At 38.3% G+C, this 21819-nt stretch overlaps 1 protein-coding gene across 1 annotated transcript in view; it reads right to left on the bottom strand.

Moving 5' to 3' along the window:
- GTF2F2 (general transcription factor IIF subunit 2) overlaps nt 1-21819 on the bottom strand; it is a 180132-nt gene that overhangs the window by 29854 nt on the left and 128459 nt on the right. The window contains exon 6 of the mRNA XM_053563589.1: nt 3010-3109. Within this exon, the coding sequence (XP_053419564.1) occupies nt 3010-3109 (100 nt within the window). The remainder of the gene's footprint in view (nt 1-3009; nt 3110-21819) is intronic.

Genomic DNA, 21819 nt, shown 5'->3' with positions numbered 1-21819 from the left:
TCAGACAATACATGTTCACTGTGACAATATAACAATTGGAAAAGATTTTATAAAGAAGAAAATTAATACAAGATCACTCTAAATCCTATCATTCAAATATAAGGAGTTAAAATATTTAACCAATCCCAATTTGGGACGTTTGTTTCTGGTCTTATCTTAAAAAATAGAGAGAAACATTATTGTAGATACATCTTTGGGTACTTGTCTGACTATGATAAATTCCTACATATAAGATATAGTCCTTCTTGTCCTCACTAAGTTTGGGAACTCATCTTAAAAAAAGTGCTACTTTGTTACTAACTTTAACTAACTATGCACTGATACCAGCACCTCAGGTGTACTTCAAAGCCATTTTGGAATTCTTTCTGGAATGGCCGTTCACAGTCATTGTACGAGGTCGGGCAATCAAGTTTAAGAACTCACCCTAGAAAAAGTGCTACATATTTAACTGTCTGACTTAGTATATATGTACAAGGGTAGAAACTGTACGGAAGAGAAAAGAAAGCATAAGAAGACCTATGTAATTTTACTTCTCTATTTCCCCTAGCTCTAGAAAATTGTATGTATTCTCATCTAAGAGTAGAAAAGGACAAGAAAGTAGACATCTGTCTGATTTAGTTAAGAGACAAAAGAAAAATACCTCTCTTTAATTAATTATCTGATCTTCTGTCTCCACTTACCTTGCCTGTTTTTTTCTTTAGTTTACTTTTCCTCAAAAGTATAACCAGAGTCTGTAAGGTGGAAGTCTGGCTACATGCAGCTGAACTTCCATCTGCTTTATTTAACCCACACAGTAGAGCAGTTTTTAAAATTCTGATGCATCTAGAAGGGTCACATGCATTCCAGTTCACACGGTCCCTAACACTCACCTTCATTTACCTCATTTAAGATATCTGCTTGGCTCTATAACGATCTGCATTTGTTCTCTTTTATAAGATAACCATAAATAACATAGCAGTGGTTTGGCAGATATTATTCTGTGTCACTTAAAGAAGGTTTTATTTGACATTCAAATAACATAGCAGTGGTTTGGCAGATACTATTCTGTGTCACTTAAAGAAGGTTTTATTTCTATTTTTTTTTTGGCCGGGGCTGGGTTTGAACCCACCACCTCTGGCATATGGGACCAGCGCACTACTCCTTGAGCCACAGGCACCACCCAAGAAGGTTTTATTTCTAAACTCAGTATCAAGAGGAATCATAGCAAAAAAGTAAGATACAAGACTTTAACTGTTAATTGCTACTTAATTTAGGTATTTTACTTTCAGGAAATCGTCACATTTATTACATTATAGGTATTTTAAAACTCAAAATCCTTGGCCCTTTTAGAACTGCTAATGACCTGTGCCAACATACACAGTGGTTAAGAGTGTGGCTCCTCAGACAAGACTGCTGGGTTCAACACCTGGTCTGGTCAAGTGTACTTTCTATGTGACCTCAGCTAGCTAAACTAATCTCTCTGTCTCAGTTGGTTCATCTGTAAAATAAGATAGGAGTAGTAGTTACTTCATAGGGTAGGTTTGAGGATCAAATATCACCATCTATGAAGCACTCAAAACAGTGCCAGATACAAAGTATACATAGTCTGCATACAATAAATGTGTATGTTATATGTTATATATACAAGATACATGTCAATAAAAACGTACATAACATGTAGTATATATAAGATACATGTCAATAAAAAAAGATTTTAAAAACATATGTAAGACTGGGCACAGTGGCTCAAGCCTATAATCCTAGCACTCTGGGAGACAAAGGCAAGTGGATTGCTTATGCTCAGAAGTTCGAGACCAGCCCAAACAAGAGAAAGACCCCATCTCTAAAAATAGCTGGACATTGTAGTAGGTGCCTGTAGTCCTAGCTATTTGGGAGGCTGAGGCAGGAGGATCCCTGGAGCCCAAGAGTTTGAGGTTGTTGTGAGCTATGACACCACGGCATTCTACTGAGGGCAACAAAGTGAGACTGTCCCAAAAAGTAAATAAAAATAAAAACATATACAATCGCTTTCCTTTATCTTTGCAAGGTATGTTCCAAGTGGATGCATGAAACCATGCCTAGCAGTACTGCACCCTACATATATGGTATTTTTTCCTATACATACATGCTTATGAAAATGTTTAATCTATAAATTAGACACAGCAAGAGATTAATATCTAATAATAAAGTAGAATAATGATAACAATACTTTTTAATAGTTATGTGAATGTGGTTTTTCAAAATGTTTTATTGTACTGTACCCACCCCTTTTTCTTGTGATAACCAAGAGGGCTACTAAGTGATTAACAGGTGGGTGGTATATACAGTATGGATATGCTGGATAAGGGGATGATTCACATTCTGGGAGGGAGGGAGTGAGACAGTGTGAGATTTCATCACACAACTCAGAATGGCACACAATTTAAAACTTACAAATTATTTATTTCTAGAATTTTTACTTTAATATTTTTTGGATTGTGGTTGGCTGTAGGTAACAAACCATGGATGGAGCAGGGGGATACTGTGTAGACAGCCATCACTTTGTAGGGTAGTATGAAACCATAGAAAAACCTGTGGAAGCTGAAACTAACCAGGCAAAGTAATCTTAATAGTCAAAGGGGAAAACTATCATTGCTCCATAAGCTTTACAAATTTTTTCAACACATTAAAAAGTCTCTGATAGTTAGCCATAAAGATGTAGAAAAAACAGAGTAAAATATTTAGTATGTTGTAATTTTAAGAATTAGTAATATTGAAAATTGAAGTGTTTCATTTCTTTGTAAAGAGTTTTCAAGAGAGGTTTGAACAGCAGTTGCCTTTTTCTCATTGTATAACTTATAATATAGAGCAAATATATTTTCTATGCTTGGAAAGTTGTCACATTCTTTAGTAAGTCTAGATCAGGTACTATAATTCAAACACTTGATGGCAAGGTGGGTGACTGATGAGGTCCTTTCAAAACCTAAGACTCCATAATACGGAAAAGAACAAAGATAAAACATAATGAACAGCGACACAAAGATGACTTACATTGTATTGATGATTAGCAACAGGTTTGTAATTGGTTGTTACAACTTTGTCCAGTTGTTGTGACAGCCTTACAGGTTTGGAAGATTCTTCTATCTGCAATCTGAAAAATAGAAATAAGGCATTGTTAACACACACTAGTTTAGAATGAAACCTGAAGAGTTACTTCTATAATTCTTCTTAATAAATATATAAAAAGGTATCTTCAGAGAATATACTAGTCTTAATACTTGAAAAACAGTCTGACTATGTATGACTAAACTCAAGAAACCAGTACCATTCACATCAGCTAAGCATAAAACTATCTCATTATAATTCCACAACTTACTTTTCATTCTATGTTGCATAAGTAAACCTTAACCAATAAAACTAAGAAGCTAATCAGCTTTAAATCGAGGAGGAAAAATCTGCATATAAAAATGAATTATTGGCGGCGCCTGTGGCTCAGTGAGCAGGGCGCCGGCCCCATATACCGAGGGTGGCGGGTTCAAACCCAGCCCTGGCCAAACTGCAACAAAAAAATAGCCGGGCGTTGTGGCGGGCGCCTGTAGTCCCAGCTACTTGGGAGGCTGAGGCAGGAGAATCGCCTAAGTCCAAGAGTTGGAGGTTGCTGTGAGCTGTGTGATGCCACGGCACTCTACCGAGGGCAATAAAGTGAAACTCTACAAAAAAAAAAAAAAAAAAAAAAAAAGAATGAATTATCTTATTTATTTATTTATTTATTTTTTGAGACCGAGTCTATGTTGCCCTTGGTAGAGTGCCATGGCATCATAGCTCACAGTAACCTCAAACTGTTCAGCTCAAGCAATCCTCTTGTCTCAGCCTCTGGAGTAGCTGGGAGTACAGGTGCCCGCCACAACCTCCCACTATTTTTAGAGATAGGGTCTTGCTCTTGCTCAGACCGGTCTTGAACCTGGGATCTCAGACAATCCACCCGCCTTGGCCTCCCAGAGTGCCAGGATTACGGTCATGAGCCACTGCACCTGGCCAAAATGAATTATCTTAAATTACATGGCCTAAAACTAAACAAGTTATTAATTTAAAACTAAACAAATTATTAATTCACCTGATAAGAGATAAAGAGAAATAAAAGATAATATATCAGCACTCAAGATCTAGGGACTAGTGGCTGGTTTACTGGACAGCACAGATATATGCCTTTCCATCATCACAGAAACTTTATTAAGACAGAACTGTGGTTTGGCACCTGTGGCTCAAGCGGTTAAGGCGCCAGCCACATACACCTGAGCTGGCAGGTTCGAATCCAGCTCAGGCCCACCAAACAGCAATGATGGCTGCAACCAAAAAATTGCCCAGCGTTTTGTCGGGCGCCTGTCGTCCCAGCTGCTTGGGAGGCAGAGGCAGGAGACTCGCTTGAGCTAAGGAGTTGGAGGTTACTGTGAGCTATGATGCCACAGCACTCTACCCAGGGCGACAGCTTGAGGCTCTGTCTCAAAAAAATAAATAAGTAAATAAACAAATAAAAAAAAAAAAAAGACAGAACTGTTCTGGAACTACTGTAGGGCTGTATCTAAATTAAATATAATTCAAAACGCCACTTTTGGAAAAATAGCCATAAAATAAATATATGGCATCATGCAGAGCATATTATAAACATACATAACACTTGCAAATAGGATATTTTGTTTTGCAATAAATATAGCATGACTCACACATAACCATTTACTTATTTAAAGAATCAGACTAATTTATTTGTTATATCAACACAGAAAATTTTAAAAACTGCTTTAATGGGGAAAAAAGTGTAGGAAACACTTTTTAAGAAGAAAATAGATGGGTGGTGTCTGTGGCTCACTGGGTAGGGCACTGGCCCCATATACCGAGGGTGGTGGGTTCGAACCCAGTTCTGGCCATCTAAAACAGCAATGACAACTGCAACAACAACAACAACAACAACAACAACAACAACAACAAAAGCTGGGCATTGTGGCAGACGCCTGTAGTCCCAGCTACAAAACAAACAAACTAACAAAAACTGCTTGGCTCAGTGCCTGTGGCTCAAGCAGCTAAGGCTCCAGCCACATACAGCTGAGCTGGAGGGTTCGACTCCAGCCCTGGCCCACCAAATAACAATGATCACGGCTGCAACCAAAAAATAGCTGGGCATTGTGGCAGGTGCCCGTAGTCCCAGCTACCTGGGAGGTGGAGGCAGGAGAATGGCTTGAGCCCAGGAGTTGGACGTTGCTATGAGCTGTGATGTCATATGTAGGATAATATTTAGAAATAAACATATCCTACATCAAGCACACAAAGTGAACTCAGTGTGAGTTTAAAATGACTTGCTTTTCTTCCAGAGGCTTAAACCCCCGCCCCCCCCCACCCCACACACAGAGTTGTTGGCTTGCCTGGAGTTAAAAATTCCACAAGCCCATTCTCTGAAGCTGTGCGCCCCGTGAAGCCTGAGATCAAAGGGCATGCCGCCCTTCCTCAGAGATACGGGCCAGAGGGTTGAAGTATGTTAACAACATATTGTCAGAGGTCTATAGGTGCTCTGCCCTGAGGGAAAGACACAGTCGTTACTTCATACTGAGTAAACTGAGTGAATGCTTGAAGATACTCTTTCATTAACTCTGTTCCCCTGTGGCTACTTTCTTCTTTGTGATCTTTATTTAGATACCTGCCCAGAGATTAGTCAGTGTCTAGAAGAAGAGGTTTACTACAAAAGTGATTGTATTGATGTGATAACAAAATATTTCCTTTGGACTTAATTTCAGATAGGTAAAATAAGATAATGATGGAACTAACAGATGATAGATTAAGTGCATACGTGACTAGAAAAGTATAAAATCTAAACCCTGAATAAAGAATTTTGCCACACACAATTCCATTTTGTGTAGTCTCTTTCTTGACTTAATAATTACAGGAGCGAGTTTACACCCACGGCAAAGCTGCTGTTCGTTCGTGTCTCCGGTCATGCAACATCACAGCACTCTACCCAGGGTAACAGCTTGAGGCTCTGTCTCAAAAAACAAAAACTAAAACAAAAAACTGTCTACTTAACTTTAAAAAAAAAAAAGTGATTTTTTTTTTAAATATTGGAACTTGCAAAAAAGTAAAAATAAAAAGGGTGGAACTGACATGAAAGATGGGAAAGAAGAGATCCAATTAATGTGTTTTAAGATTTCTATATGTTTTCTACATGTTTTGCAATAAGCATCTATTATTTGTATAATAAGAAAAGAAGTATACTCTCTTAAAGAAAAAGAATACTAATGTTTCTTAGGTTAGTCTGAAAGCCATAAAAATGTTAGTCATTTAAAAATAATACATGTTCAGAATTATATATTATTTTACTTGAATGGGACTGTAAATTCTTTGGTTCAAGAGAATAGGAGCTAAAAATAATTTCCATTTAAAATTCCTTCAAAAGCACAACTTGAAGTATAAAAGGTAACTGTTTTTATAACATTCTTGTTATTTGTATAGATGAAGATAATTCTTTTTTATTTTTTTTTTGTTTATTTTTTTTTTTTAACCATTTGACACATTTTTATCACAGTGGTTAACATAGCCTTTCCGGGGTTATCTCAGTTACTGTGCCAAAACATTTACATTCTACATTTACCAAGTTTCGCAAATACCCCTGTAATATGCACCACAGGTGTGATCCCACCGATTCCCCTCCCTCTACCCACCCCCCCCCTTTCCCACTTCCCCCTATTGTTAAGTTGTAGCTGGGTTATAGCTTTCATGTGAGAGTCCCAAATTAGTTTCATAGTAGGGCTGTGTACATTGGGTATTTTTTCTTCCATTCTTGGGATACTTTACTAAGAAGAATATGTTCCAGCTCCATCCATGTAAACAGGAAAGAGGTAAAGTCTCCATCTTTCTTTAAGGATGCATAGTATTCCATGGTATACATATACCACAATTTATTAATCCATTCGTGGATTGATGGGCACTTGGGCTTTTTCCATGACTTAGCTATTATGAATTGGGCTGCAATAAACATTCTGGTACAAATATCTTTGTTATGTTGTGATTTTTGGTCTTCTGGGTATATGCCCAGCAGAGGAATTACAGGATTGAATGGCAGATCTATTTTTAGATCTCTGAGTGTTCTCCATATATCTTTCCAAAAGGAATGTATTAATTTGCATTCCCACCAGCAGTGCAGAAGTGTTCCCTTTTCTCCGCATCCACGCCAACATCTCTGGTCTTGAGATTTTGTGATATAGGCTAGTCTCATTGGAGTTAGATGATATCTCAAAGTAGTTTTGATTTGCATTTCTCTGATGATTAAAGATGATGAGCATTTTTTCATATGTCTGAAGGCCGTGTGCCTGTCTTCTTCAGAGAAGTTTCTCTTCAAATCCCTTGCCCAGCCTGCGATGGGATCCCTTGTTTTTTTCTTGCTGATGCGTGTGAGTTCTCTGTGGATTCTGGTTATTAAACCTTTGTCAGAGATATACCCTGCAAATATCTTCTCCCATTCTGAGGGCTGTCTGCTTGCTTTGCTTACTGTGTTCTTAGCTGTGCAGAAGCTTTTTAGTTTGATCAAGTCCCAGTAGTGTATTTTTGAAGCTGCTTCAATTGCCCGGGGGGTTCTCCTCATGAAATACTCACCCAGACCAATTTCTTCAAGGGTTTTCCCTGCATTCTCCTCTAGTATTTTTATAGTTTCATGTCTTAAGTTTAAATCTTTAATCCAATGAGAGTCTATCTTAGTTAATAGTGAAAGGTGTAGGTCCAATTTCAGTCTTCTGCAGGTTGCCAGCCAGTTCACCCAGCACCATTTGTTAAATAGGGAATCTTTTCCCCACTGAATGTTTTTAATTGGCTTGTCAAAAATCAAATAGCGGTAAGTAGCTGGATTCATCTCTTGGTTCTCTATTCTGTTCCAGATATCTACTTCTCTGTTTTTGTGCCAATACCATGCTGTTTTGATCACTATCGATTTGTAGTAAAGTCTGAGGTCTGGTAGTGTGATTCCTCCTGTTTTGTTTTCATTTCTGAGTAATGTCTTGGCTATTCGAGGTTTTTTCTGATTCCATATAAAACGAAGTAATGTTTTTTCAAGATCTTTAAAATATGACAGTGGAGCTTTAATAGGGAGTGCGTTGAAATTATATATTGCTTTGGGTAGTATGGACATTTTGATAATGTTGATTCTTCCTAGCCATGAGCATGGTATGTTTTTCCATTTGTTAACATTTTCAGCTATTTCTTTTCTTAGAGTTTCATAGTTCTCTTTATAGAGATCTTTCACGTCTTTTGTTAGGTAAATTCCCAAATATTTCATCTTCTTTGGCACTACTGTGAATGGGATAGAGTCCTTAACTGCTTTTTCAATTTGACTGTTGTTGGTGTATATAAAGGCTACCGATTTATGAATGTTGATTTTGTAACCTGAGACGCTGCTGTATTCCTTGATCACTTCTAGGAGTTTTGTAGTAGAGTCCCTAGTGTTTTCCAGATACACAATCATATCATCTGCGAAGAGCGAGAGTTTGATCTCTTCTGACCCTATATGGATACCTTGATCGCCTTTTCTTCCCTAATTGCGGTGGCTAAAACTTCCATTACAATGTTGAAAAGCAATGGAGACAATGGGCAGCCTTGTCTGGTTCCTGATCTGAGTGGAAATGATTCCAATTTAACTCCATTCAATATGATATTGGCTGTGGGTTTGCTGTAGATAGCCTCTATCAGTTTAAGAAATGTCCCTTCTATACCAATTTTCTTGAGTGTTCTGATCATGAAGGGATGCTGGATATTATCAAAAGCTTTTTCTGTATCAATTGAGAGAATCATATGGTCTTTGGTTTTTAATTTGTTTATGTGCTGAATTACATTTATAGATTTACGTATATTGAACCAGCCTTGAGACCCTGGGATAAAACCAACTTGGTCATGATGTATAATTTGTTTGATGTGTTGCTGGATTCTGTTTGTTAGGATCTTGTTGAATATTTTTGCATCTATATTCATTAGTGATATTGGTCTATAATTTTCTTTTCTTGTTGGGTCTTTTCCTGGTTTGGGGATCAGGGTGATGTTTGCTTCATAGAACGTGTTGGGTAGTCTTCCTTCTTTTTCTACATTTTGGAACAGGTTGAGTAATATAGGTACTAATTCCTCTTTAAAGGTTTGGTAGAATTCTGACTTGAAACCATCTGGTCCCAGGCTTTTCTTTTTAGGGAGGTTTGTATAGTTGATGCTATTTCTGAACTTGATATGGGTCTGTTCAACATTTCCACTTGATTCTCGTTAAGTCTTGGAAGGTGGCGTGCTTCCAAGTATCGGTCTATTTCCTTCAGATTTTCATATTTCTGAGAATAAAGTTTCTTGTAATATTCATTAAGGACTTTTTGGATTTCTGATGAGTCTGTGGTTATTTCGTCTTTGTTGTTTCTGATTGATGATATTAGAGATTTTACTCTTTTTTTCCTGATTAGGTTGGCCAGAGGTTTATCTATTTTATTGACCTTTTCAAAAAACCAGCTTTTTGATTTATTGATCTGTTGTATTATTCTTTTGTTTTCAATTTCATTTAATTCTGCTCTAATTTTGGTTATTTCTTTTCTTCTACTGGGTTTGGGGTTGGAATGTTCTTCCTTTTCCAGTTGCGTGAGATGTCCCATTAAGTTGTTAACTTCCTCTCTTTCCGTTCTCTTGAGGAAGGCTTGCAGTGCTATAAATTTCCCTCTTAGAACTGCCTTTGCAGTGTCCCAGAGGTTCTGATAGTTTGTGTCTTCATTGTCGTTTTGTTCCAAAACATTGGTGATTTCTTTCTTAATCTCATCTCTGACCCAGCTATCATTCAGCATAAGGTTATTTAACTTCCATGTTTTTGTATGGGTATGCAGATTCCTGTTGTTACTCAATTCAAGTTTTATTCCATGATGGTCCGAGAAGATGCATGGAATAATTTCTATTCCTTTAAATTTACTGAGGTTAGACTTGTGACCTAAAATGTGATCAATTTTGGAGTAAGTTCTGTGGGCTGATGAGAAGTATGTGTATTCAGTTTTGTTGGGATGAAATGTTCTGTAGATGTCTGCTAAATCTAAATATTGGATGGTTAGGTTTAAATCTAAGATTTCTTTGCTCAGCTTCTTTCTGGAGGATCGATCCAACACTGCCAAGGGAGTGTTGAAATCTCCAACGATTATGGAGCTGGAGCAAATCAAGTTACTCATGTCTGTTAGAGTTTCTCTTATAAATTGAGGTGCATTCTGGTTGGGTGCATAGATATTAATAATTGAGATCTCGTCATATTGAGTATTACCCTTAACAAATATGAAGTGACCATTCTTGTCCTTCCTTACTTTTGATGGTTTAAAGCCTACTATATCTGCAAATAAAATTGCAACACCTGCTTTTTTCTGATTACCATTTGCCTGAAATATGGATGACCATCCTTTCACCCTGAGTCTGTATTTGTCTTTTAAGTTGAGATGTGACTCTTGTATGCAACAAATATCTGGCTTGAGGTTTTGTATCCAGTCAGCTAACCTATGCCTCTTTAGAGGACAGTTTAAGCCATTCACATTGATGGAGAGTATTGATAAGTCTGGTGGAATTTTGGGTATCGAGTTTTTCAAAGGTCCAGTGGACATTTTTAATCCTTTCGCCAGTGTGGAAGTTGGAGTTTGATCCGAAGTTTCTGAGTGAGTTTACTTTTGTGGTATAGGATTGGGTTGGTCATTGTGGAGGATAGGTCTGAGAACATCCTGAAGAGCTGGTTTACTTATGGCAAATTTTTTCAACATATGAATGTCATTGAAGTATTTAATTTCTCCATCATAGATGAAACTCAGTTTAGCTGGATACAAGATCCTGGGTTGAAAGTTTTTTTGCTTTAGGAGATTAAAAGTTGATGACCAGCCTCTTCTTGCTTGAAAAGTTTCAGCAGAGAGATCTGCAGTTATTCTAATATTCTTACCTTTGTACGTTATAGTTTTCTTTCGCCGGGCTGCTTTGAGAATCTTCTCTTTCATGTTAACTTTAGTGAAGCTAATTATGATATGTCTGGGAGATGGCTTATTGGGGTTGAATCGTGCTGGGGTTCTGAAGCTGTCTGCTATCTGAATTTCAGATTCTCTGGGCATGTCTGGAAAATTTTCTTTCATAATTTCATGTAGAAGGGCCTCTGTGCCCTTGGCAGCCACTTCATCGTTCTCCGAAATTCCTATAACCCTTATGTTGTTTTTTTTCGAATTATCTGAGAGTTCTCTGAGTGAGTGATCCGTTTTTGCTCTCCATTTCTCTTCCTCTTTGAGAGATTGGGAGCGTTCGAAGACTTTATCTTCAATGTCAGAAATCCTTTCTTCTGCTTGCTCCATTCTGTTACTGAGGGATTCTACTGTATTTTTCATATCTTTGAGGGCTGTAAGTTCTTGTTTCAGTGTGTCCAAGTCTTTGGTGGTTTTGTCTTTAAATTCGTTAAATTCTTGAGACAATTTCTGAATTTCTCCTCGAATTCCTAATTCCATTTTATTAATCTTGTCTGCAAACCAAATTCTGAATTCGACTTCTGACATCTCAGCCAGTTGTTTATGAATGGGATCTTCAATCACATCTGCCGTATCTTTTCTTGGGGGGGTTGATCTATTCTGGTTATTCATGTTACCAGAGTTTTTCCGCTGATTCCGCCCCATGGTTTACTCCCTTTGGTTTTTCCCCTGGGGTTTTATCGAGGGGCCGTACAGTGTTGTGGCCTGAGAAACTGGGGCCCTGTCTGGTGTGGTGGAGCAAAGTGGTTCTGTCTTGTTTTCAGCTGGTTTCTGTTTGATCCTATTGCAACTTCTACTCTGGCTTGAAGTCTCAGCTTTTGTTTGCATCCTTGTGATCACAACTTGCCTCAGCGGTGTTGATGTGCGTTCTTCAGCCTTCTCTCTTGGTGAGGCTCAAGTCCACCAGGATACTTACTAAATTCCTGTCCCTTAACTCTCCTTCTGGACGGGAGCCTTTGTTGAAAGCTGGCTTCAGTCCGCCATCTTGTCTCCCCTCCCTCGATAATTCTTTTTTACTTTCATTTATTTTTAGGTATATGATGCCAAATTACTGAGAAGATATTATCTACCAATTACTCTTTAACTTTGAAAACTATAAATGCTGTAAGTTTTGTTTTTATTATGATCCCCAAATTCAGTATATTCATTTCTGTATGGAAATGTAAATATTTTAATTCTTCCAGTTATTTATAAATGCGTACTTATCCTTTAAGTACATAAAATTATTTATTTAAAAACTGTAAGAGGGCTGGGCAAGGTGGCTCACGCCTGTAATCCCAGCACTTGGGAGGCCAAGGCGGGTGGATTGCCTGAGGTTTGAGACCAGCCTGAGCCAGAGGGAGACCTCATCTCTAAAAATAGCCAGGCATTGTGGCAGGTGCCTATAGTCCCAGCTACTTGGGAGGCTGAAGCAAGAGGATCACTCAAACCCAAGAGTTTGAGGTTGCTATGAGCTATGATGCTACGGTACTCTACCAAGGGTGACCAATAGAGACTCTGTCTAAAAAAAAAAAAGATTTTGTAAGAAAAATACTCTGGAAATGTCTTTTAAAACTTAATGAATACATAACCATAAGTAACATATATGCATGTACGATATTACTTGCTTTTCATGTGCTACAGATACTTTCTATTAATGTGGATTAAATTTTCTTGCTAAGATTGAGAGCTCACTAGCTAGACTGCAGAAGGGAGATATGTCCACCTGAGGATCGACTTGGGACTTAATGATCCTCCAATGGCCCCTTATTATTCTTGAGATTCAGTACATGAGCTCATATGACTTCAAGCCCCTTTGGAATCTAGTCTCTTCTCTCCTCAACTTTACTCACCACTGTCCCACATGTGCCTCAGGCTGCAGCGGGGTGATGACTGGATTCTAGAAGCCTCTTGCTGGCAATCAACTAACAAATGCCAGGCACTGGGTTAGGTTGGGAATACAGCAGGAAAGCCTTGCTCTGGTACAAGACAAACATTAAACAAATACCATTACTAACCTCAGTTCTGAAGATAGACAGGGGCGGGGATGTTATTTTGACAACTGAGCACATGCTGATATGAAAAAAAGATTTACCCCAAGGAGTTCATTAAAGATTGAGCTTGAGCATAAACGCACATGTTTATAAGAGGTGAAGCAAAAGATTAGGTGGAAATGACTCCTCCTAGCTAAGATGTGTCAAAGCTACTAAGATATAAACCTTTAGAGAGAAAAATGATTAAAGACGATAAAGGAATGTTTCAAGAGTATTAAGAGAACCAAACATGTGCCTCTTAATAGAGGGGGAAAGAAAACACACCACGAGGGAGCCAATTTCTGAATGCATCTCTGTTGCTCTAAGTTTAGCCTGAGCCTTAATGCAATCAGTTCTCAAGAGTTTGGCCTCTCTAAATGGCAATCAATCTGTTATGCTGCCACTAAATTATCCTCCCAGTCTCAGTCATCTCACTCCATGATTTGATCTTATGAGACATTCAAGGAGGAAGGCACGCACTAGTTCCTTCCTTCCATATTAAATGATTGTTCCCATTACTTCACAATTTAAAAATTCCTCAGGGTTTCGGTTGTTTAGTGAAGTGCTTCTTCATAAATGGTAGCTTATTCTTGGTACACTCTTACACGTGTCTGTAGCCACTGCATCCTGATTCAGGTTCAAGTGGCATCTTTCCTTTCAATTCGACTTCAACAATTCTTTTCTTTTCTTTCTTTTGAGACAGAGTCTCACTATGTCGTCCTGGGTAGAGTGCATGGCGTCACAGCTCACAGCAACCTCAAATTCTTGGGCTTAAGTGATTCTCTTGTTTCAGCCTCCTCCCCAAGTAGCTGGAACTACAGGCGCCCACCACAAAGCCTGGCTATTTTTTGGTTGTACTTGTCATTGTTTGGCAGGCCCGGGCTAGGTTTGAACCCGCCAGCTCTGGTGTATGTGGCTGGCACCCTAGTTGCTGAGCTATAGGTGCCAAGCCTTGACTTTAATAATTCTAAAAGCCAATTTCATTATTCATGGATGTCATGTCATTTCTATCCTCAAAGCACTTAATCTTTTAGATACATATAAAAGAAAACACCAATTTAACTTTTTTTAAAAAAATAAGAGTTCAGGACAGTGCCTGTGGCTCAGTGGGTAAGGTGCTGGCTCCATATACTGAGGGTGGTGGGTTTGAACCCGGCCCTGGCCAAACTGCAACAGAAAAATAGCTGGGCGTTGTGGCAGGCGGCTGAGGCAAGAGAATTGCCTAAGCCCAGGAACTGGAGGTTGCTGTGAGCTGTGATGCCACAGCACTCTACTGAGGGTGATAAAGTGAGACTCTGTCTCTTAAAAAAAAAAAGAGTTCATATAAAAATTTAACTTTCTCATTATACGTTTAAAAAGTCAACTACAAGATTTTGTTTTATGGTGGAATTACACCTGTGGTGCATCTTACAAGGGTACATGTGAAACTTAGTAAATGTAGAATATAAATGTCTTAACGCAATAACTAAGAAAATGCCAGGAAGGCTATTTTTTTTTTTTTTTTTAGTTTTTGGCCAGGGCTGGGTTTGAACCCACCACCTCTGGCATATGGGGCTGGCGCCCTGCTCCTTTAAGCCACAGGCACTGCCCCATAGGAAGGCTATGTTAACCAGTGTGATGAAAATGTGTCAAACTGTTTATAAAACCAGTGTATGGGTAGAGGGAGGGGCATTGAAAGGATCACACCTGTGGTGCATCTTACAAGGGTACATGTGAGGCTTGGTAAATGTGGAATGTAAATGTCTTAGCAAAGCAACTAAGAAAATGCCAGGAGGGCTATGTCAACTAATGTGATGAAAATCTGACAAATCGTCTATGAACCAAGTGTATGGTGCCCCATGATAATATTGATGTACACAGCTATGATTTAATAAATAAATAAATAAATAAAAAATAAAGCTCATTTAACAGGAAAAAAAAAAAACAGTGTATGGTGCCCCATGATTGCATTAATGTACACGGCTATGATTTAATAATTAAAAAGAAAAAGATTCTGTTTTAATTAAAAGACACCTTACACTTCAAAACTCAAAGGTTAATCTATGGGCTGATAATGTATTTTTATTTTTTATTTTTTGAGACAGAGCCTCAAGCTGTTACAGCAACCTCCACCTCCTGGGCTCAAGTGATTCCCCTGCCTCCGCCTCCCAAGTAGCTGGGACTACAGGCGCCCGCCACAACACCCAGCTATTTTTTGGTTGTAGTTGTCATTGTTGTTGGCAGGCCTGGACTGGATTCAAACCTGCCAGTTCTGGTGTATGTGGCTGTAGCCTTAGCCACTTGAGCTACAGGCGCTGAGCCTGATAATGTATTTTTAAATAACTAAATCTTAAAATACTTTAATTAACCTTGAATAGTTTAAAATCATTTAGCAAAATTCTTTCCTTAACACTAAATAATTCATTTAACATTATCTCATGAAGTGTCAGAACAATTTTTAGCTCTATTTCATCACTGAACAATGTACTAAATTAAACATTACTGACCTCAACATGCCTTCAAAATAAAAATAAAAATATTTATCTGAGTCTGGACAAAATAATATAACTCAAAAATATTTGGTTTGTAAAGAAGAACAACAAACTCCATACAGAGCTGTTAGGCTGAATTGGGAGCAAGCTAAAATCTCTGTCCTAATCATTTCTAGAAATGGGTCTTAACTTTTCCATAAAATTTTTAAAAAGTGTTATTTTCAAGAAACAATAATAGGGCGGCACCTGTGGCTCAGTGAGTAGCTTGCCAGCCCCATATACTGAGGGTGGCAGATTCCAAACCAGCCCCAGCCAAACTACAACAAAAACAGCTGGGCATTGTGGCGGGTGCCTGTAAGTCCCAGCTACTTGGGAGCTGAGGCAAGAGAATCGCCTAAGCCCAAGAGCTGAGAGGTGTGATGCCACAGCACTCTATAAAGGGCGACAAAGTGAGACTATCTAATAAAAAAAAAAAAGAAACAATAATAGAAAAATAATGTTTTGTGATCACTTAGATGTAACCAGGCTTTGTTTTATAAATATTTTTAAAAATTATTCTATGCAATCATTCAGAATATACATCTATATTCACAGAAAGCAAGATCACGTCTTTTTTGTATTTCCCATAAAGTGTTCAGAAAAATACAGTACTTTAACTGGGCTAGTCATAAATCATACTTATTTGTTACAGTATAAGACTTAAGTATCAAATTTAGTGAAGCGTGAACTAGTTAAGTTTTCTAATAAAATAAAACTCCTTTTAAAATCCATAATCTTGAATTTTAGGTAACTTAGAATTGTATTCTTCGAAATTCAAGTTGTAAAGTTTGAAAGTAGTCTCTAAATTATTTGCCTGAGTTATAACATTTAAAAACACTAAAATACTTGGGGGGGGGGGAGAAATAAAATGTAAGTAAAATATTCCTCTGGTTACAATTTAAAAAATATTTTCAAAATAGATTCAATAAAAACTGGTGACAAACTGAATTGAGGGGATAAAGGAAAAAGAAAAGCATCAAGAATCAACTAAGCTTAGATTAAGCTTCGATTTCTGACTTAATTATAACCTAAGAAGGGTAGACAGACTATGTCACTGAAAAACTGTTTCCTATAGGATTCACCATATTTTACTAGGAAATGTGTAAATGAGATGCTCCATTCTCAGACCTAGAATATCTACTCCAGTTGAAAGTTAAGAGAACTGAAAACTATTTTTTTGTTTGTTTGTTTTTTGAGACAACAGTCTCCCTCTATCACCCTGGGTAGAGTGCCATGGTGTAATAGCTCACAGTAACCTCAAACGCCTGGGTTCAAGTCATCATCTTACCTCAGCCTCCCAAGTGGCTGGAACTAAATAAAGGTGCCTGCCACAAGGCCTGGCTAGTTTTTCTATTTTTATTTATTTGTTTATTTATTTATTTTTTGAGACAGAGTCTCACTTTGTCGCCCTTGGTAGGGTGCGGTGTCGTCACAGCTCACAGCAACCTCCAGCTCTTGGCCTTAGGTGATTCTCTTGCCTCTCCGCCTGTAGTCCCAGCTGCTCAGGCGGCTGAGACAAGAGAATCAATTGCTTGAGCCTAAGAGTTAGAGGTTGCTGTGAGCTATGATGCCATGGCACTGTACCGAAGGTAACAAAGTGAGACTCAAAAAAAAAAGTCAGAATAAACTCGTTGAATTACTAGTCTTTCTATAATTATTATCTGAAGAGTCAGTTTTATCTCATAGTATTTCTACAAATCAAAAAGAAAAAGCTCAAGGGCTAAATGACCTAAGAGCTGAAATACTAATAAAATGACAACTGCAACAGAAATAATAAGATAGCACACTTACTGCATGCTATAGACTGCGGTAAGCACTTTCCTCACAGTAAGCAAAAACAGAACTGAACATCTGGCAGTTAGTCATTACTTTATATGGTCCCATAAAAAGCCATATAACAGAATAAAAAGTCTAATTAAAATTACATGGAACTTAGTTCAAAATAAGTATAATAATTCCTTCCTGACTGCTATCCAACTTCATACAACTAATCAATTCTACACACGCTGAAAGAGTACATTTTCCTTTGTAATACTTCAAAAAAAAGACTCCTCTAAGTCAATGTCACCAGTCATTAGCCATAATCACGGTGCATAATTATCCTTATCAAAATTACCCTTATCAAAATTACAGTCAGCCCTCCAAATCTATGTGTTTGACACTTGCAGATGCAACCAACTTTGGATACAAAGTATTTGGAGGGGGGGCAATAAAAGATAACAATACAACAATAAAAATAATACAAATTTTAAAAATAGAGTATAATAACCATTTACACAACATTTTAATTGTTTAGGTATTATAAGTAACCTAGAGATGATTTAAAGCATATGGCAGTGGTTCTCAACCTTCCTAATGCTGCTACCCTTTAATACAGTTCCTCATGTTGTGGTGACCCCCAACCATAAAATTATTTTCGTTGCTACTTCTTTTTTTTTTTTGTGTAGAGACAGAGTCTCACTTTATGGCCCTCGGTAGAGTGCCATGGCATCACACAGCTCACAGCAACCTCCAACTCCTGGGCTTAAGCAATTCTCTTGTCTCAGCCTCCCAAGTAGCTGGGACTACAGGCGCCTGCCACACACCCAGCTATTTTTTTTTTTGGTTTCAGCAGGGGCCAGGCTTGAACCCGCCACCCTCTGCATATGGGGCCGGCGCCTTACTGACTGAGCCACAGGTGCTGCCCCGTTGCTACTTCTTAACTGTAATTTTGCTACTGTTATAATGTAAATATCTGATATGCAGGATGTATTTAGGCGACCCCTGTGAAAGTGTTGTTAGATCCCTAAAGGGGTTGGGACCTATAAGTCGAGAACTGCTGGCATATGGGATGGCAGGTTATGCAAATAAGATATTATTTTACATAACAAACTTGAACATTCACAAATTTTGGTATCTGAGAGAGTGCTAGAACCAATTCCCCCTGATACCAAGGGATGACTGTACCTCTCTATTATTATAGACAATTATGCACTATATGGGAATTCAATTCAAATTACGTTATATTTTGAAAATACAAAATTCACATAAATATAAAAGAATAGTAGTACATACACCCTCCTAATATTTTAAAGAATGAATGCTGATAAGACCTAACAAAATGAAGAAATGCCAAACTCTATCACTCTAGGCTAAGAGAACTGTAAATTTTAGTCAATAAGTCCTCTAGTTACCTCATTTACAAGTATAGTGTTTCTCAAATAATAGCAATTTGATAAATATTTGATAAAAATAAATGACACCTTTATTGGACAGTTAGATCAAAAGAAAAAGGTAGATTCCAATATTAACGAATGCCATGATAATGTCTGATTTTATACAAAGGATTATTTTAATATCTAAGCAGAAAGTACTAAGCAGATTAGTACTACCTTACTAATCTGGTTATCAACACCAGAATTAAACTACAACAAAAGCCGAGAACATGTTTTCATGAGCAATTGCCAATATAGGAGTCATTTCATAATGTAAATATCATTTCAGCATTCATCCATCTTTTATGTTATAGTTATATTTGACTGCAATTTACATTATTCTTAAAATGATGGGTTTTACAAAAGAATGTGTATTTTCTTCAGAGTTCACTTTTGAACGGATAGTGTGAAGCAGTGAAAAGCGGTAAGCAGTGCCTCTCTCCGTGGTAGGAGGCGGCTGGCATTTGCAGAGTGAGAGAAGGAGAAAAGTCTCCTGGCAGGGAGAAGGGAGTGGAGTGCTGGGACTGCCGACAGTGCACACACCCTGCCCAAAGTCAAGTAACAGAAAAAGGAAGTTCCCAGAGAAGGCACAGCTTGGAAGCAGGCAGGCAGAGGCTTCGAGAGAGAAAGGCCAGGTGAGGTAATAACCAAGGTGAAGGTTGAGCTGCTTTGCTGATACGAAAAGATTCTGAAGAAGCCTAGCTTTCAGACAGTGCTTTTTTTTCTTTTTGAGACAAGTTTCATTCTGTTATCCTCAGTACAGTGCCGTGGAATCATAGCTCACAGGAACCTCAAACTCTTCTTGCCTCAGCCTCCTGAGTAGCTGGGATAGGTACAGGTGCAGGTACCCATCACAATGCCTGATTATTTTTAGAGATGGGGGTCTCACTTTTGCTCAGGCTGGTCTTGAATTACTGAGCTCAAGCAATCCACCTGCCATGGCCTCCCAGAGTGCTAGGATTACAGGTGCGAGCCACCTCGCCTAACCCAGATGGTACATTTACAGAAAGTTTCAATATTTTGGAATAGGAAAAAGCTTCTCAGAGGGATTGCAATAGTAAATATATATATCAGTCTACTAGAATGTGGATCTGAGTGGCAATAAAGAAATTTTAGGGCTTGCAATTAACAAGTAAATGAATTGCAACCTTCTCTGGCAGAGCTATTTGAGGATTAACGATAGTAGTATCAAATGACTTGGACAAGTGTCTTATTTATAAATATTTATATTTATTATTTGTAACCTTCATAAAAACAGGGCCCACAACCATGCTGAGGGCCTAGAACAGGCATGTGACATCAATGTGTTGAATAAATGAGGGGGGGAAAAAAGAGAAGAAAAATTACAGGCTGCATTTTATCAGAGAATATAATTTGGTTTTCACATCACAAAACTATTATAGTAATACATGCTTGAAGGATACATGTGGCAAAGACTTAAGGGAGGAGTCATATCTTGAGGTGCTTACATTGCTAGTAATAATGATTTTATAAGTTTGAAACTAATACTCAACTATTAATTATTAGTAGATTAGAAATATTATTAGGAATAGGGAACAGAGTCTAGACAAAGGGAGACAGTTACAAAAAATTGATTCAGACCCATTTTCCTGGCTCTGAGCACAAAGTGCAAGATCCTATCACTTTAATACTTCTACAGCCTAGTGTTTATATAGCCTCCCTCCCCTCACAGCTGCGGCCCAGCAGCTGGCTGGAGGCCCTGAAGCTGCTTTCTGCCAGGACAAGGCTGTATGCTTTGAGAGAGTGATTTTTGAGAGTTAAAAATGTAAACTCTTTAAACTTTGTCCAACTCAGAAAGACTTGCTCTGGACCAGATAAGGAGAAGAAGGATCTCCTTTCTTCTGCCACCTTGACTGGGCCAAAGGAGTCTATCTATTTGGACACAAGACTGTCAGAGTATTAAAACATCACATCTGTGGTGTGTGACTGTGGTCAGCTAGGATTTGGTCCTTGAATCAGTCTCTGGCTTCCTTATCAAGACTTTATTTATTTTAAGACCATTATACTTTGAAGCAGTAAAAAGTAACAAATCCATACAATTAACGTAATCAACTATAGAGTTAGGTAGGAGAAATACAACAAGAACCTTGATGAGATTGTTTGCCTTACTTTCATGAGATTTATGACTATAACACTGACATGAAATAAATACAGAGCAAGCCTGATACTTGGCACGGCATACTAGAAGCCTCATGAAAAAGTGTGTGCTGCCTCCCGAGCCCCACTGCTCTTATAACTATCTCTTTGTGTCACTCTATTATTTCTCTATATTAGTGTTCTACAACTCCTACTAATAATTTTCCAGTCTCTTCGCCCCACCGGGCCACAGGGAAATAAACCTACTGCATGTTGAGGCTGGTCCGCAACATATGCTAACATTTAGATTTAAGAGAAAAGATGTAGGCTTGGCGCCCATAGCACAGTGGTTACAGCGCTGGCTACATGCACCAAGTGGTGGGTTCGAACCTGGCCCAGACCAGCTAAACAACAATGACAACTACAGAGCGGCGCCTGTGGCTCAAAGGACTAGGGCACCAGCCCCATATGCTGGAGGTGGCGGGTTCAAATCCAGCCCCGGCCAAAAACTGCAAAAAAAAAAACAAAAAACACAATGACAACTACAACAAAAAAACAGCTGGGCATTGTGGTGGGCAGCTGTAGTCCTAGCTATTTGGGAGGCTGAGGCAAGAGAATCGCTTAACCCCAAGAGTTTGAAGTTGCTGTGAGCTGTGACGCCATGGCTCTCTGTCTCAAAGAAAAAAAAAGAGAGAGAGAAAACATGTAAAAATCTATGAAAGTTTACTTTTTACTCTATAGGAAATATCCAATAAAGGAAAATACTCCATTATCCACTTGCACTATCCACTACGAAGGCCGCTACTCACAAGCGTCTACTTAAATTAACGAAAAACAAAATTTAAAATTTAGTTCTTTGGGCACATGGGCCACATTTCAAGAACTTCCTTGACACATGTGGCTAGTGGCTATCATATTGGACAGATATACAGGACACACTTACCATTCCAGAAAGTCTACCAAATGATACAGGAAAAAATCACAAATTCAAGTCTACAGGGGGCTGGTCAAGTGAGGCAGA

This window comes from Nycticebus coucang, chromosome 15 (genome assembly GCF_027406575.1).
Source record: "Nycticebus coucang isolate mNycCou1 chromosome 15, mNycCou1.pri, whole genome shotgun sequence".
NCBI lineage: Eukaryota > Metazoa > Chordata > Mammalia > Primates > Lorisidae > Nycticebus > Nycticebus coucang.
This window is presented reverse-complemented; position numbering and strand designations above follow the sequence as displayed.